The 16,509-nt window shown below is 37.2% G+C and overlaps 1 protein-coding gene across 17 annotated transcripts in view; it reads right to left on the reverse strand.

Annotated features, from left to right (window-relative positions):
* The window catches only part of LMO7 (LIM domain 7), a 176,377-nt gene that overhangs the window by 26,350 nt on the left and 133,518 nt on the right, over positions 1-16,509 (reverse strand). For 12 of the 17 annotated variants that reach the window (XM_075918868.1, XM_075918867.1, XM_075918869.1 and 9 more), the window contains 7 exons: positions 14,850-15,297; positions 13,768-14,085; positions 9,680-9,794; positions 7,787-7,948; positions 5,907-6,094; positions 3,978-4,038; positions 2,209-2,265 (listed from right to left, as the gene is read on the reverse strand). In XM_075918868.1, coding sequence (XP_075774983.1) covers positions 2,209-2,265; positions 3,978-4,038; positions 5,907-6,094; positions 7,787-7,948; positions 9,680-9,794; positions 13,768-14,085; positions 14,850-15,297 — 1,349 coding nt within the window. The remainder of the gene's footprint in view (positions 1-2,208; positions 2,266-3,977; positions 4,039-5,906; positions 6,095-7,786; positions 7,949-9,679; positions 9,795-13,767; positions 14,086-14,849; positions 15,298-16,509) is intronic. The other 5 variants (XM_075918873.1, XM_075918880.1, XM_075918882.1 and 2 more) reach the window with 2 other exon arrangements.

The following is a 16,509-nucleotide window of genomic DNA, read 5'->3' on the forward strand; positions in this document are numbered from 1 at the left end:
GTCTGTCTAACCTGCTCTTAAATATCTCCAATGATGGAGATTCCACAATCTCCACAGGCAATTTATTCTAGTGTTTAACTATCGACAGTTAGGAAGCTTTTCCTAATGTCCATCCTAATCTGTTAGGATATAGCTATACTGCTTATACAGTAAAACCTGTGTTATCCGGCATGCCCGGGGTTAGGGTATGCCGGTAACCTAAACATTCTGGTTATCTGAGGGGGGAGCTGTGCAGGGCTTACGGGGGCGGGGGGGGGGGGGCATGGAAGCCATGCGGGAGCTGGGATGTGGCCTGCTAGAGCAGGCCAGGAGCCGTGGAGGAGAGGGTGGCCTGATGAGGGGAAGTGGGAGCTGGAGGCGGCCTGCTGGGAGGAGAGGGGTGGGAGCTGTGGGGGGGAGGGCTGGCCTGCCAGGAGCCACAGGAGGAGCCGAGATGCTTGCTGCTTTCCTCCGGCTGCCGTTCGCCCCTCCCCCAGATATGTACTGCACACTCGTCTGAGGAGCATCTCGGCACTTAAAGGTCCAGTTCCTTTTTTTTTTTTTTTTGCTTTTCCTGGCGACAGATATTTGCCGGTTTCTACAGTTTTCTGGATTCTTAAGTTCCAGATAGCTCAAGTTTTACTGTATATTCAGAATGATAGACGCACATTTTACTTGTATTAATGCCAATGGGCCTTCCAATAGTAAATAATCTTCCATTATAAACCAACAGCTTCTCCAAACTTAGTATCATGTGTCAAACCTGATGATATTTGAAGGTTGGCACCTTAGCTCTTAGCTTATGCCATTGGGATAATAAAATGCACACATTGCACTGACAAACTAACCACTGAAGAATCACACACTTATGAGAATCACACACTTATGACTCAAGTTGTTTTAGTTTTTTAAACATCAATTTATCTATCTACTTTTGTTGTTCCAAATAACCAATAGTTTAGACCATAGACTCACCTGCAAAATTTAATTTTGTTGGGAAAAAAAAGTCACAGGAAAGCAACATATTGGTACTTACTACAGTATAACATAACAGTTGAGAAAAACAGCAAATTTGGTGTGCAAAAGTGTCTAATGACTGTCAGGTCTTTATATTAATCAACTATGTATCTTCAAAAACAGGAATTTATAATTAAGAGACTAAATAAAAGCTCCTTAAGTGAAACTATTAACATACTATATATTTTAACTATTAATAGAATGTGTATGTGGATATTAATAGCATGCCTTACTATAGGAAAGATTTTTTGCAAACAAGGGGGAAAGGACTGCATATAAAATAATGTTAAATTATACAAGGAAAACTTAAAATATTTAACCAAGGAAAATATAGTAACATAATGACAGTCTGTTATAACTTCATTATGTTTAAACACACAAAGTAGAAATTTATGAATGAACATTATGAAATGTGCAGTGGCATTTCAAAGTCAGTTTAAAAAGAGAACCACTCAGAGTAAAATCCTAGCTATCCTGGACTCAATGACAAAACTCCATTGACTTCCAGGGATCCACTCAAAGTCTACAGCAAAATACTGAAACGAACAGTTTTGAACATAGTATTAGATATTTTACATTAGTGAAAATAGATGTGACATGCGAAACATCAGAAAAGCAACCCCACAAAACTGCAGCAGACATTTTTACATACCTTAAAGCACAAAATAATAATGTAAAATTAATTTGTTTCAAAATTTGTATTGTGTTTTCTTGGACTTAAGTCATTGTTACGTGCCTTAAAATGGCAGGTCAACCACTGTATTGTATTTTATCAGTTTGGATGCAATTGAAAAACAGCCACTGTGAATAAACTGATTTTACTGTTAAATATTTTAACAGCTCATTGGCCTATGCACTAAAATTGTGCTGGAATGGTTAGTTTTAAGCTGTTTTGTAGGGAGTTGCAAACCTGAAACAAATCTTTTACCGGCGGAAAAAAGTGTTTTGAACAGCGTCTCAGAGGTTTAAAAGGTTTTACATATACAAACGAACACACAAAGACCCATTACCACAAAGGTAGACCCATGAATTGTAATAACAATCTGATGACCCTGAAGAAAGAACGGAAATGGATTATGTAGCTTTTCCATGTTTGCAACAAAACACTGAAGAGGCTTAGTACCCAGCACCAGAGACCAGCACCAGAATAAGAAGAATGCACAATGGGAACAATTTCATGACAGTACATGAAATGTGAGTTTTTTGTTTTACCTTGTTCAAAAAATTGTGACCGTCTTTTTAAGTTTTTCAAAGAAATAGGTTCAGATTCTATTTGAAAAATACAAAGAATACAAAGAAGTCAATACGGTGCTGTCTATGTATTTTTAATGACTATCACCACTGGATAACATTTATCAGAAGGACAGAAAAAGAAATCTAACCTTTTATTACAAGAAATTCAAGGTTTTTAGTAGATTAAACCACACAGAGGTTAGTACAGGTCGAACCTTCCTTGTCTGGCACCCTTGGGACCTGAGTAGTCCCGAACCATGGAGTTTGCGGAACAAGGGGAGGGTTAAGGCTCCCTTCCTGGCTGGGGCTGCACTCCCTGCCACTGAATCCAGCCCCCCACCATGCCAGCCCTGAATGGGGCTGTGTTCACCACTGTGCCACGGCCCTGCTGCCACTACCCCCCAGCCGGGGCTGCGTCCCCCATTGCAGCAATCCAGGTTGTGCACCTCGCTGGCAGCCCTGCTGACTCCAGTCCTGACCGGGGCTGCGCTCTCCTGACTGCTGACCATGCTGCCTTCAGCCCTGGCTGGGGCTGCGCTCCCCACAGCCAGCCCTGACCGGGACTTTGCCCCTGCCCCCACTCCCCTACTCTCCCACTGCACCAGCAGCCCCAAGTGGGACTGCGTTCCTAGCTGCTGACCTCACTGCCTGCAGCCCCAGTTGGGGTTGAGCTTTGCTGTCAACCCTGGTCAGGGCTGGGCACCCCACCACACCAGCGCCTCTGGGGATGCACTCCCCACTGCCAGCATCTGAACCTGGGCACCTGGGGCTCTCTGGTTCAGCAATATCTGTGGTTCTGCCAGACCATGGATGTTGCCAGACCAGAGTCCCAGATTTTAGAGGTTCAACCTGTACTTCATTTTAGCAGAATTACTATCCATCTATTACAACAGCATGATTGACCCACTTTGTGTGGGGCTGGAGATTGGGTGGCAATATTTTTCTTACCCAAGATCGCATCTCAGTTTAAAAGTCTCCAGTAGATTTTACAAATTCCGATTCCTTGGCACCTTCTCTTCTCTACTCGCCTCAATTTAACTGAGTCAAGTACAATGGTGCTTTGGCTTAGTTATACATTTCCCTGTTCACAAAGCTCACCTGTAACCCACCATGACTACAATACCCTGTAATTGCATAAATAGTTCCCATTAGGGAGTTAGAATTCTATTAGGAGGTTTAAGAGCCTACTTTACTTCCTCCTCCTACCTTCCCCCAAGGTTACTTTTACTAACAAGGGGTCACTAAAAGTTATGGAACAGAGCCAACAATATACAGTGCAGATATAAAAAAAATTATCATACTTGAGCTAGAGCAAAATAGAGATCTGAATGCTCCAGGAAGGAGGTTGGAAGGGGGAAACCCCTTCCCCCCCACATACTGAGATTCTTAAAAATAGAGGACGGACTGATGATCATAAGGAATCTTTCTGTTTCAACCACCATTGCAGAATAGATAGGAGGAGTTAAGTTTCTGTGTCTTCTTGTTTCTCCTTTCTTATCCTACCATAGTCAGTCTACACCCAGTCATGCTAAGATTTAGGCACTTATCTGTGCTTTGTTTGCAGTTTTTAAACTATTCAATGCTCCCTAGAACACCAGACTCTTAAATGCAGTTGGATCCATGAGATACCCTTTAGCTTTCATTTTGTCAAAGGTTTGACATTTATTTCACTGTATTAAGTTAGCAATATTTAAAGGTAAACTCATGTTTTCTCCTTTCAATTAGCAGCTGAAAATGTTGGCAATTACCTTTTTGTTCATTAGAGCTCAGATCTGCTTGCATTCCATTTATCATTTTTCCTTCAGGATCCTACACATAGAAAACAATATTAGTACACTTTCCTGTGAATTAAGTTTTATATTTCCTCCCACAGAAATTCTACACAGCAAAGCATGTCAGGTTGTTATGAATTCCTCAATTTTCCAAAATTGTTTACATCTCTTGCATATATTTTATATAATAAAAAGACCATATGTGCTGGGATTTATAACCAACTGTAAGTTGATGGCCTGAAAGGAAACCATTAATTCTCCAGAAAATGTCATGGGCCAAGATGGATATCCCAGTATTTTCTTTCAAAATAAGAGCATTTTCTGTTTCTTGGAATGGTCACATTCATTTAAACTGTCATTGGAAATCCACTGTATTGAGCATTTCTAAAGAATTAATGTTCTGAGGCTTATTATAATAAGAAGTTATGATTAAACTTAACACACTGTGCATTTTTTGGAATTGTTTTCATGCTCATATGGGCATACAACGGCCACTCAAAATGTGGTTGTATCCTTAAACAACATCATCTCAATATTAGCAGCATCCCATCTGTTTCCTGCATTATGTAAGTGAAGGGAATACTGCCAACTCCACAGTAACTTCATCTAAGACCATGTCTCCACTTGCCACACCAGAGATTGATCTTCTGGCATTTGATTTAGCAGGTCTAGTAAAGACCCGCTAAATCAAACTCATAGGGTACCCCCATCAGCACTCATAGTCCTGAGCAACTGAAGCCAACAGGAACATTTATTTTTGTTGATCTCCTGCTATGAAGATGGCACAGAACCTTGAATTAAGGTACGAGGACTCCAGCCACGTAATTAAAATAGCTGGAGTTGCATATCTTAATTCAATCTTTCCCTCTAGTGTAGACCTGGCCTCAAGGAAGCTGACATGAGCATTTGCTCATGTTGGCCTCCTACTACAAAGATGGTGCCAAGCTTGGCTCAAGGTAAGCTGACTCCAGCTACGCATTTTACATAGCTGGAGTTGCATATCTTAAGACATCCTTCTGCGTCTAGTGTAGACTTGTTCTGCAGCAAAACCAGCAAAATTGAAAAGGTGACTGCTACATATACTTAACGTAAGAACATTTCAGTACACAAACAATATGACCACAAAACCTAACTGCTCCTCCCTCCTTGTCTATTGACCAAAATCACCAACCTACATTCAGTAAGGATCATCATGCAGCTAGGAAGACCAAATAGTATGATGTTACTCAGAATAAATTAGTAAATGCTAGATGCAAGGGAAAATTAAACCCCTAGACTCAATTAGGATAAAGGGGAATCAAGGAACCCTATGATTCTGTACCAGTCTGCTGCAGACATCAAGAGCAGTCTAGTAAACTGCTCTCTTTTACGTCAATGGAAGACTAAAAAAAGCTGAGTTCCAAACTGCGAAGTCCTCAGTTCACCCCTATTTTGGGATGAAAGTGCCACCTAGTATAAGGGCTGCCACCACTAAGTTTAGCTCAATGGGGAATTCCTCTCCACAAGGGGAAGGATTCACTGGCTATTCATGGCTGAAATATGACTTTTCTGAGCTGCTCATTCAGAAGAATGTGCCCCCATGTCTGAAACTACATTAGTGCTAAAATAATTTTATCATGCAATTTTATATATTTATGCAGAGATCAGTTGCCTAAAAACTTAATTGCTACCAGAACAAAACATTGCCACCATGTCATTCTGTAAATCCACATAATGTTACAGTAGTTTCGTATGAAAGTAAAAGTCACAGGAATTAACGTATTTAAGGAGATTCTAGTTAGAAAGCAAAATAAAAACTGACTCCCTGGAATTGCTACATCTTATCCCTCTGAGACATTACAGCTTTTCCTTCATTTCTCCTCCCAATACACCAACTCCCTGTTTTCTCACCCAAAAAATTCTTACCGAATTTTGAAGGCTATTGGAGAACTCTCTTTTGGCCGATATGTTTGAAGACTTGGTAGAATTGTGATCTCCAGAAATCGCATCAATCCATTTATTTTCAGGTGTACCTACAATGTTGGTAGCCATACTGGTAAGATTGAGGACTTTATGCCTTACATATGGCAGGGAAGGTTGGTCTTTGCCCCAATCTGATTGGCACATGGAGATCAAGAAGTGAATGTGAACAGAAAAGTCAAAGTATAAAGAACAAAAAGTTAGTGAAAACACATTTTCATTTAAAAAAAAGACATGAAGAGGCAGAAAGATGAAGTAGGTAGAATTTGTAAAGACAGGAAATCATTAGGGCTTTTAGAAACAGACCACCTTCCCACAAAAAGCAAGAGTTAGTCAAAAGATGTGCTTGCAAAACACTAGCAAGTGTACTAAAATTCATTATATAAACATGAAGTTCCTTAGATCAATATTACAAATATTCATATCAATAGAAAGTTATTTTTTCCACAAGAGCTTCTTTGGTAAGGACAAAATTCTCTCAGCTATAATCAAAGCCATAGGGAGGAGTGTGCAGTAAGCTGCATTTTAATGGACAGACACTCTGCTCCTGAAGCATTATCTACAAGATTTACAGGAGTACAATCTGTCAAATTTGCCCCTGCAAATTTATCGGTGGATGTTATCATCCACACTACAATTGATTAGACCACACAGGTATTGAGTTTCAGTGGTAGCCTCTTTCTTTCTGGTTACTATGTAGATTAAGGTGCATTGTCCCCATTCTAACTTCTGGGCAAAGATTTTGGTTCCAGTGCCAAAAAGACCATCTAAACCAAAGCAGCAAAATCGGTAAAGAGAGTGGCTACCCCTGGCTAGTATCTACATTGTCCTCAACCAGAAATTCAATTTAGGAGATTGACTCGCAAGTGACCTTCTCTTCATGCAGGAGATGCATGTAAAAACAAGAAGCTCCTCAATCGATAAATGACTTAAAACAACTTAAAGGCCCCCTAATCAGTCAGGGTCTCCGTGAGAAGCTTCTTGGATTTCTCTCAACCACTGACCCCACTACCATCTAGCCCAAATGCACTGTTAACCAAACAAGCTGTGACAAACCATTTTGTTTGTTTTTTAAAACTAATAACCTTTTCTAACAGGGAAAGAAAGTCCTTTCCTGATCCTATAAAAGGGGCAGGCCCACAACAGATCCAGATTCCCAGCAAGGCAGCTACACAACCCATCCAGAAAGTAGGGGGCATGCTGCAGGGCCAGAATGGTGCTACTATGAGAAGGTAATTTTAAATGCCAAGTGGATGGGCTGAGTGAACTAATCAGCTTACAACCTTCCCCGAATAGCTGATCACAGCTCAGAGGGACAATAGCAAGCTCTGTGGTGCATTTCACACACTTTCTTTATTCTGAGAGAGATGCAGGGTAGAGTGTTATTAGGAAAAAGAGGAATCGCTGCCTCTTGCAGATGGTAAGAAGGAGCCCATGAGTAGACATCCCCTCCTGGTATGACAGAACTACCCTTCACTCCTAAATGTGAGGTGGCACATAAGGGGCATTTTCAGTTCTTTTCAGTGGTGTCTTTATGTATGTAACACATACAAACAGCTATGCACTCCTCAAAAATTAAACCAATACATGACAGAGTGGTCACTAGTATACAGTTAGCAAACTTGCTAGTGAAGTTATTTGCGATACAAACCACGTAAGAAAGAAACCCCCAAGTTGTCTTATAAAACAGACACACTAACAAAGCACTTGGGCTCCAAAAAGATGTTAAAGCAAGGACTACAGGCTTCAAATCCATCAGAGACACTTCACTAACTATATAGCTTATTTACTTTATGCAACAGGGTACTGGCCCTGTGAAAACTCACCATTTTTCCCATATCGTCTGACATCCATGACCAGGTTTCCAGTTTCTAGTGCATTGGCCATGGCTTCTTCCCACTGATTATGGTCCATTTGTGAAGCCCTTGTGCCATCAACAGCAATGATTTCATCATCTACTTGTAGCTGGCAAAGGTCTGCAGGGCTACCTAACAGATCAGACAAAAATTCCTCATGTCTCGATATTCCTATAGTACTTCTACTATAGTGAGGATGAAGAAAGTGGCTGTTCAGTTTTTTGTTTTTCTCCCCAAGAAACAAAGTGCCTCGCCAAAAACTTCAGTAAACTTTTGTGAAACTTTCTATTGTACACTGGCCTCTCCAGGGAATGTAATTCTGGGCATCTTGGTTAGTGCAGAAGTACTCTGCAGTTTTCTATTATAAAATAGACCTGTGGAAGTTGAATGGGAACAAGAAACTTTCAGATTTGCATTTAATATTGCAGCTAGCCTGTTCACTGAAGTTAGCCTGTTCACTGCAAATTTTTACTGTCTTTCACACTAGCCCAGATCTTATTGACAAGATAGGGCAGGCATTCGGATACCTGTTGATAACGATAAGCTGAATTTAAACTGATGCAGTTACATAAACGGAGCCAACATGTAACAAGATTATCAGGGTGGTAAAATTGCTATGGAATGATTAGTGAATACTGATGTCATGGTATCAACATGTCAGTAAGTACAATTATTTACTCCATATTATTTAAGAAGACTTTTCTAAATGAAAACATTGATTTAACTTGCGTTAGACTTAGTGTTATGTCTAATATAGCCACATATTGTTTTACTTCAAAAGAGAAATCCATCATTAAGAGTGGTTTAAAACATGGCCTAAGCTTTTATTTTAAAGTAAACATGTCAGGTGATTGTTACACAATTATTTTTCTCCCTGTGAAAAGAAATGCAACCAAGTGCCAGCCCAACGTGAAGCTTCCAGTAGTGTTTTCTTTCCTCTTGTTTAAAGCCTGTCTTATTGTAAGGTAATATTTTAGTTGTAACCAAGGACACTAATATGCAGTGAATGTTACTGAAAAATATCAGTGTATTCCCCAATTACTGGTAGTTTATAATTTTGGAGGAAGGGAGGAGTTGGATGAAAAATTTTTGGGTTGTTTTATAAAAACCAGCAATACGATACAACAAAATACAAATTTGTTTTTTAATCAGCATCTCAAGTTCCTTATAGTTTTAAAGTTAGATTTATTGCTATAGGAAAAAAAATTATGAATCCTCGATATTAGTAAATACATGAAAACATTTCTGAGTACTTATTACCACATCAAATGAAACTCTGCACAATTAATTTACTTGAAAAAATAGTTCATGAAGATATTTAAAAAGCTACAGTTACTCATAGAATATAATATTTTACAATCTTTAACACAGTGAAGAAAAATAAACCCGAAATTTAAAAAAAAAAACCTCTACATTGGAAAGGTATTTGAGCACTTATCTCTACAGGTTTTAAGAGGAAGTGAAGCCTTTTAAAATATACTACAAGAATGGTGCGTTCTATATTTTATACGCATGCCCATGTGACATCTCTAAGTAGGTAACTGTATTTAACAGACATTATGAGGCCATAAAATAATGCCATAAATAAATCAGAATTTACCCCACTGCTATGGATGCAAGTCTTTTTTACTTCAAAATAAATTTTCTAATATTTCTAAATTAAACCAATTGTAGTGCATGGGGATACAAAAGAATCATAGCATATTTAGCCTTTAGCAGTCAAATACTGTTTTCTTCACTTTCTTGCTATCTGAATTCTTTGGAAGATGTTCATTCATTATTAAAATTAAACACCCGTGTCTCTCAGTCTCAATCTATTTACAGTAAGAGCAAAGTTCATAAAAGGGTTAAATATTAGTTTACCTTCTTCAACTGTCTGTACAAAAACCCCAGAAGGTTTCCAATTTGTTGTGAACCCAAAGCTGCGATTGTTACCAGGTCTCTGGTTTATACTGATTCTCATTTCACTGTACTGGTCCTGAAAAATAAAACATGACACTGCAGTATCTGGTGTCACCGGCAATCTACATGAAGGAAAGTTTATCCACTAAACAAGAGGCTACTCACAATGTACACTTTAATTATCTATTGACTGAGTATAAAGCCATTTTCTTTGTAGAACATGCTAACTAGGTTTTTAGATCATTATGTTTTAAAGGTTTTATAAAAAGTTTTTGGTACACATTTAACTCTGTGTAGATATTAAATCTGTCATAGCATGTTTCTTAGAGCAAAATGTTTTAATAATAATTAGAATATCAGAGCAGGAAGACAGTGTTATGGCCCATGAAAGGTGAAATGGACAGCTAGTACCTCAAAAGACCAGTTTATTAAATTCATTATAAGAGATTTGAAAAAAATTAACCTATGGAATTAACTGTGTCATGAGACTAAGGCTCATACTCTAACTTGAATTTGAAAAAGCTGGATAACAATGACTCAATTTCATCTATAATTATGCATACGGAGGCAGGGTAAGCCTTGCTCCTTCATGCCCCAGCCCCAGAGCTGCTCAGAAACTACAATTTTCATTCCCTGGGAAATTATAACATTTTGAACTATCATGAAACAAAAATTATGACAAATTAAATTCAGAACTAAAAATAAATAAAAATAAAAATAATGTACACCTTCTCCATCAGCTTCATGTAACATGAACACTCTAATTCACTATTTCTCCCCCTTCCTTCTCCCCACCCACATCCCTTATATATTTTGCAACTGGACTTTTAATACTCCATCTGAAGAAGTGGGTTGTACCCACAGAAGGTCATGATACCTGTTTTGTTAGTCTTTAAGGTGCTGCTAGAAAATTCATTAAGTTTTTCTAAATAAAAATAGTTTTTTCATTTTGATAATATTGAAACATTCTAGTGCATTAAGATACAATATGAAAGCGGACACAAATTTAACATGATAAAAGTGAAATATGGTTCAATGTTACCAAAATGAGAAAGGCATAACACTTCATTTAACTATTTTTGTGGCTGAAAATATTATCGAAATGGAGAAGTCTACAAAACGAGTATGTTAATGTTAAACCCTATGCTATAGCAGAGTGGGCTACTATTTGCCTAATATAGTGCAAATATCTGTCTAATTCCTGGGCACGTTACACTGTTATGAGTAGCAACTTTCCTCAAATTTTAATGAGCAATGAGGAGCCAGGAAAATATTCTAAGTAATAAGACTGGATGAAATGACACAATGGAGAGGCGTGTTATACGAAGAAGCTGCCATATGGCTGGGAAAGTCTGAGGGCAATGGCTGGTTGCACCTAAGGGTTTATAATAATCTGGGTCCACAGTGCAGTACACCAACAGGACATCTGTTCATGTTTACCAGGCAATATTCTTGACCAGTCAAGTCAGGCATTCACAGTATATTAGCCCAGGGTAGATATTTCTGAGATAAATAGTACCAGATACAGCTATTAAATAATATAAGGATATTTACCAGTTTATAATCTAAGTGGATTTTTAGTTTTCTTGCTGTACAACAGATCTCAAATACAAATAGATGATATTCAAGTTAACATAGTATCCAGAGTAAATTTAGTACATTACCATATATTAAGTAAGCTTTTGACGGTTCCATGAATGTTCCATGAATAAAAAGCAGTGATGTTTTTATTTACAGTTAATTACATTGTCTTTTTAGTTAAATTTGAAATGACAGCATATACTAAAGTCTAAAAACTTACTGTAATTTATAAAAAAATAAAATAAATGTTAAGCAGTAAATATTTGCTGCCAAAGTTTTAAAGAAAATCAAATGCTGAACTAGAAGTCACTGGCTAAGCATTGGAAACAGTTTGCTGAAGTACCAAACCAGCATGACAGTAGTAGTCCCTCCTCCAGGTGCAGAGAGTATTTTCTTCATTTCAGTTTATTCAACTAGTTCAGTTCAATGATAAATGAAAATGCAGGAAAGTTTGTTTTCCCTCTCTAATCCATGAATTAAAACTAGTTACGAGAGAGAGAGAGAGAGAGAGAGAGAGAGAGAGAGAGAGAGAGAGAGAGAGATCTACTATTTCTAAAGTATTGAAGGACATGGTGCTCAGAAACAATCACTTTGATTTAATAAACTATTGATATTACTTCCTTTGTTTAATTAATCAATTGTTTTAATGCAAAATATGTTTTGATAAGGCAAAACATTTACATATCCAGCATATTTAAGATGGTCTTTTATTAGTTAAATAAAACGGATGATATGCATTTTTATGGAATTACAATTTCTCTGCAAATCAGTTTGGTAAATAAAAATGCACCATTCACCATTTTCTGGCATAACAAAAAGCAACAATTAAGAATCTGAATAAATGTATGTTTAGCTATATAATTGCTTAAATACATGTGTATAGTGTATTCTCTTAATTAGCAGTAGTATCTAATGTAGTGTATAGATACCATTCAATTATAGAATAGCAATCTGAGCCCATACACTGAACTGCACTATTTGGACAGGTCCTCCTCAATACCTACAATGCCCTACAAACGCCACATAAATGATTCAGAGTACACAAAGCTACCCATTGCTCACCTGGTTGTGCAACCTTGTTTTACCAGCACATAACTGGACATCACAATTGGTGAGAAAGAAGTTCCCACACCAACTATAGCTTGTTTGACAAATGCTGTATATAAAAGCATTAAATGATTCATTTGCCAGGTAGGCGAGTTTACTATCACATGCCTGATAACCAAAGTCCCAGTGAGGCTTGGTATAAGTTTTGATATGAGAACAGAATGAAATCTGATTCAGAACATTTAGCTTCCATTCAGCTCACATGAGCCCCACACGCACACGCACACGCACACACAAAATCAACTAATATAATTCCTTTTACTGTAATGCACTGAAACCATCTCCACCCACATACAACAATCAGGCTGTCAGAATCTTCGATTAAATTAAGTAGAATGACAGCATAGACAGCAGTACTAGCAGTTTGTTGTGTAAACAGAAACATCTCTCATTTCTAAGTCGTTTTTTAAATACATTGTTTGCAGTAATATTTACAAAATCTATTTTAAAATAAAAATAGAGCAGGAAGTGATTGCATCAAAAAGGTCCCGTATTTTCCTTCAAACAACTGACATAATTGTAGCCTATAGTAGCATAAACAAAGTAGAGAATGTGGCCCCCAGCCCGGACTTGGGAGTTAGTAATGTTGTCAACTATTGCAAAAAGCTACTGACAGCTGACAATATTACTATTCGAGTATGAAATGAGCCACTGAGGCAGGAAATGGTAGTAAGCAGTTGCAAGATTATAGCATCTTACATGCCCCAGAGCTCTGAAAGTAGAACACAGGACTTCTGAACAGAAGTTGGAAACCTGCCATTAAATAGGACAATATTGAGGAAGTGATTTATTTTTAAAATTAGCAATTATAGTCATTAGACTAAACCAAACAAAATAATTGGGGTAGGGGAACAGGACTCCTGCCTCAAACCATTCCAATAAAAAGTGAAACCTGGAGTGATGCTTAGCATTTAAAGGTCAGATTTTTCAGAAGCAGGCATTCATTTTGCCACCTTAAGTTGGAGGGTGTGAATAAATTCTAGTGCGACTCACAAATCAGATTCTTCGCTGTCCTAGTGACCTCAATAGCGGCAGCAAATAATTGTAGTATAAAAATGGAAACATGCTTAATGCCAAGCTGAAAACTTGGCTCAATTTTTACAAGAAACAGAGAAAGTCAAACTCAAAAACAGAGAAAAGCAGTTTACAAAGATTATAGCAATTAAAAGAATGAATTACACAGACAAAGTATTTCTTTTTTCATGCTCCCTGGGAAATAAAAGCTCTTAGGTGAAATGTGTGATTTGTTTCTCTGAATTACTTTTCTCCGTGAAGTATGTTAGGCTGAGTTTCTAATCATCTTTGTTCACACTGTTCTAGTACTACTTTACTGTGGATAATTATATACTTTCCAAACTCACCAGTGACACTGAAACCTCTGGTTCTGGCAGGCTTTTTATTTCTGCAGAAGAAGAAACTGTAATAGTGTCAGGAGGAGTGTAATACTCTGATTTAAGACCATGGGGCACTGTATCTTGATATTGGGATGTAGCAGAGGCTATCAATGTAGGAGACTCTGTTCTTTTAATCCTTTCCTTTTCCTCTTCACCACCACTTGTTTTTGGATCTGTAGAGAGAAGTGGCTCTGCATCGAGTTGTGAAAACGAATAGCTGGTGAGCAAAGTTTGAGATTTCTTAGATCTATCTACTTCTCCATTGTACTTTTGGGCATCATCCACCTGGAATAAAAATATTTAGGTACAAGCCAGTTTTTTAAAAGCATAAAATCCCCAAATTTCATTATTAGCAAACTAAGTTAAACAGTCCAGAAAGTGCAGCCAAAAAAGTTGTGTTTTTTCACCATCCATTCTTTCAGTGCAATTTCCCATTGCCACATCTAGCTACCGAATTATTAAACAGACAGATGGGTTTTCCCCCTTCTCAGATATCTGTGAGCAGGATAATTAATTCAGGTTTGGATTTAAAAGAAATGCATTAAAATACCATGCTTTTAGACATATTAGTTTCAAGTTTAGGGCAACTAGAGAATGGTGGAGAAGACAAAAATTTATGCAGCTATTTTGATTGCCCGCATTAAGTTTCACTAACAATATTCTACAGGGCAGATCAGCTGGTATAAAATGGTTTTCACCCTATTGATTTTGATGTTGGAATAATTATACTTTTAGCTGATGTAAGACAAGGTAATGATATGTGTCAATAAATTTTCAGGCAAGAAAACATGAAATTTTACAAAAATTATTATTACACCAATATACTTATCAGATGTCTGTTCAAAGGAAACAGATCATCATTTTAAGTACATAAATATCAATAATTGTTTAAGCATTGTTTAAGAATATCTGCTCCATTAGCAATACATCCTTTGTTAAACAGGGCAGGTAATTTAAAACCAAATGCATAAAAAAAGTCAAAACAGGGATTGAGTTAATTATTCAAGACAGTAATATTCACAAATATTAAGAAATAGAAGAAGTTTTACCGTAAATGATCTGGGAAGTGATGAGATTCCTCTTGAATGGACACCAAAAGGTCTTGGTGTAACCACAGATGTCAACCTAGCGGTATCAGTTTTCTGGTAATTTCTGGGGAGAGAAGCTGAAACCCGAGCTAACCCCATTTGTGCATTCATTGAATGGTAAGTAGACAAAGGGACTGAGCTCTGTTCTTCTAATAGGCTTTTAGATGGAATTTGAGTTTCAACTGTTGCATCTCTCTCTGGCTTTTCAGAATTCTCTTTGTTAGTTTGTGCATATGATTTTTCAGTCTTCTTAAAGCTGTAAGGGGCATCTTTTTCGACAAGGTAATCTTTTGCTTCTGATGGTCTGGAAGGTGTTTTTTCTTCACTAAATACATCATCTGATGAAGACATCCACCTGCGTTCACTTTTTTGCTGCATGACACTATAGGATCCTTGATACTGGTTCTCTCTAAGGAGACAGAGAACTCAACAAATTAAAGGTTTGACCAGAGAATACATGGACTAAGTTTTTCCAGCTACAAAAAGTTCAAAGCAAACTCTGAACAAGCTCTGACAGTCTTCCTGTTAAAATGAAAATGAATCCACCTCTAAACAAAAACCTCACATGAAAAATGTTCAGATATTAAAATGACTAAGGATCTCCTCAATTTATAAACTACTAATGCCAAGAATGATCTTTTGCCTGAGAAAGCAATACAACAAGTTCCCATAAAAATGCTTGGAAGGCTAGGTTTCGATTTTTTTGGGATAATACATATAATCTTACTTTATTTTTTGGATGTTAAGGAAAGGATGAATGTCTAGCTAGATTTGGCAGGATGGAAGACTTTGGAAAGTGTGAGCCAAACTCTATAGTTCTATGGATCTAGCTATTGTATTAGAATGATATACCAATATATAAAGAACACAATTTATGCATTTGCTAAGTGCTCACTCTGAGGCTTGGTTCCTTGCTAGGTACATTTCCTTATATTGCGAAATGAAACAAAAGCATTATTTAGTGACAGTTAAGTTTTGACAATATTGCTATTAATTATAAACACCTCTGTTTTCTTATCCAACAAGATGTCATTCCTATCCCAGAAACAAAAACAATGGAAATTACATGTAACTGAAACACAAAATACTGCATTTATGTTGAAAAAGGATCCTTTAACTTTGGTTTGTAAGTGTATGTAGCATGTATATACACTTAAACACACATCCCATTGATCTTACAATGGATAAGTAAGTGCATTTATAAAAGCATCACCTCTGGTGGTGTTTCTCGGTTTAGTTTCTATTTAAAGAGAAGCCTTAAAAATATTTGCATTCTGCAAATACCAGAAGGATTCACATAGCAGCAGCAGCAAAGGGGAAAAGTTCAAGAAAAATCTTAATCCTGCTGTTTTTCAACAAACAAAAGCTCTGGCTTATAAATTGCTAAAAAGAATTGTAACTGAAATATTAAAGGAAAAAAACCCCACACAATCATAATAAACAGATAAGCAAGATTATTCACTATAGGTAATTATTTTGGCCTGTTTAAAAATATACTGTTGAAGTGAACAAAGACTGATTTCAAAGCAAACTATATTTGTACTTTGTTTTACCCTAAACTACATTTTACTTTACTAAAATGCTTTAAGTTCCACTATAAAGAGTTTACAAATATTTCTAT

The sequence above is a fragment of the Pelodiscus sinensis genome, chromosome 1, assembly GCF_049634645.1.
Source record: "Pelodiscus sinensis isolate JC-2024 chromosome 1, ASM4963464v1, whole genome shotgun sequence".
In the NCBI taxonomy this organism is placed as follows: Eukaryota; Metazoa; Chordata; order Testudines; family Trionychidae; genus Pelodiscus; species Pelodiscus sinensis.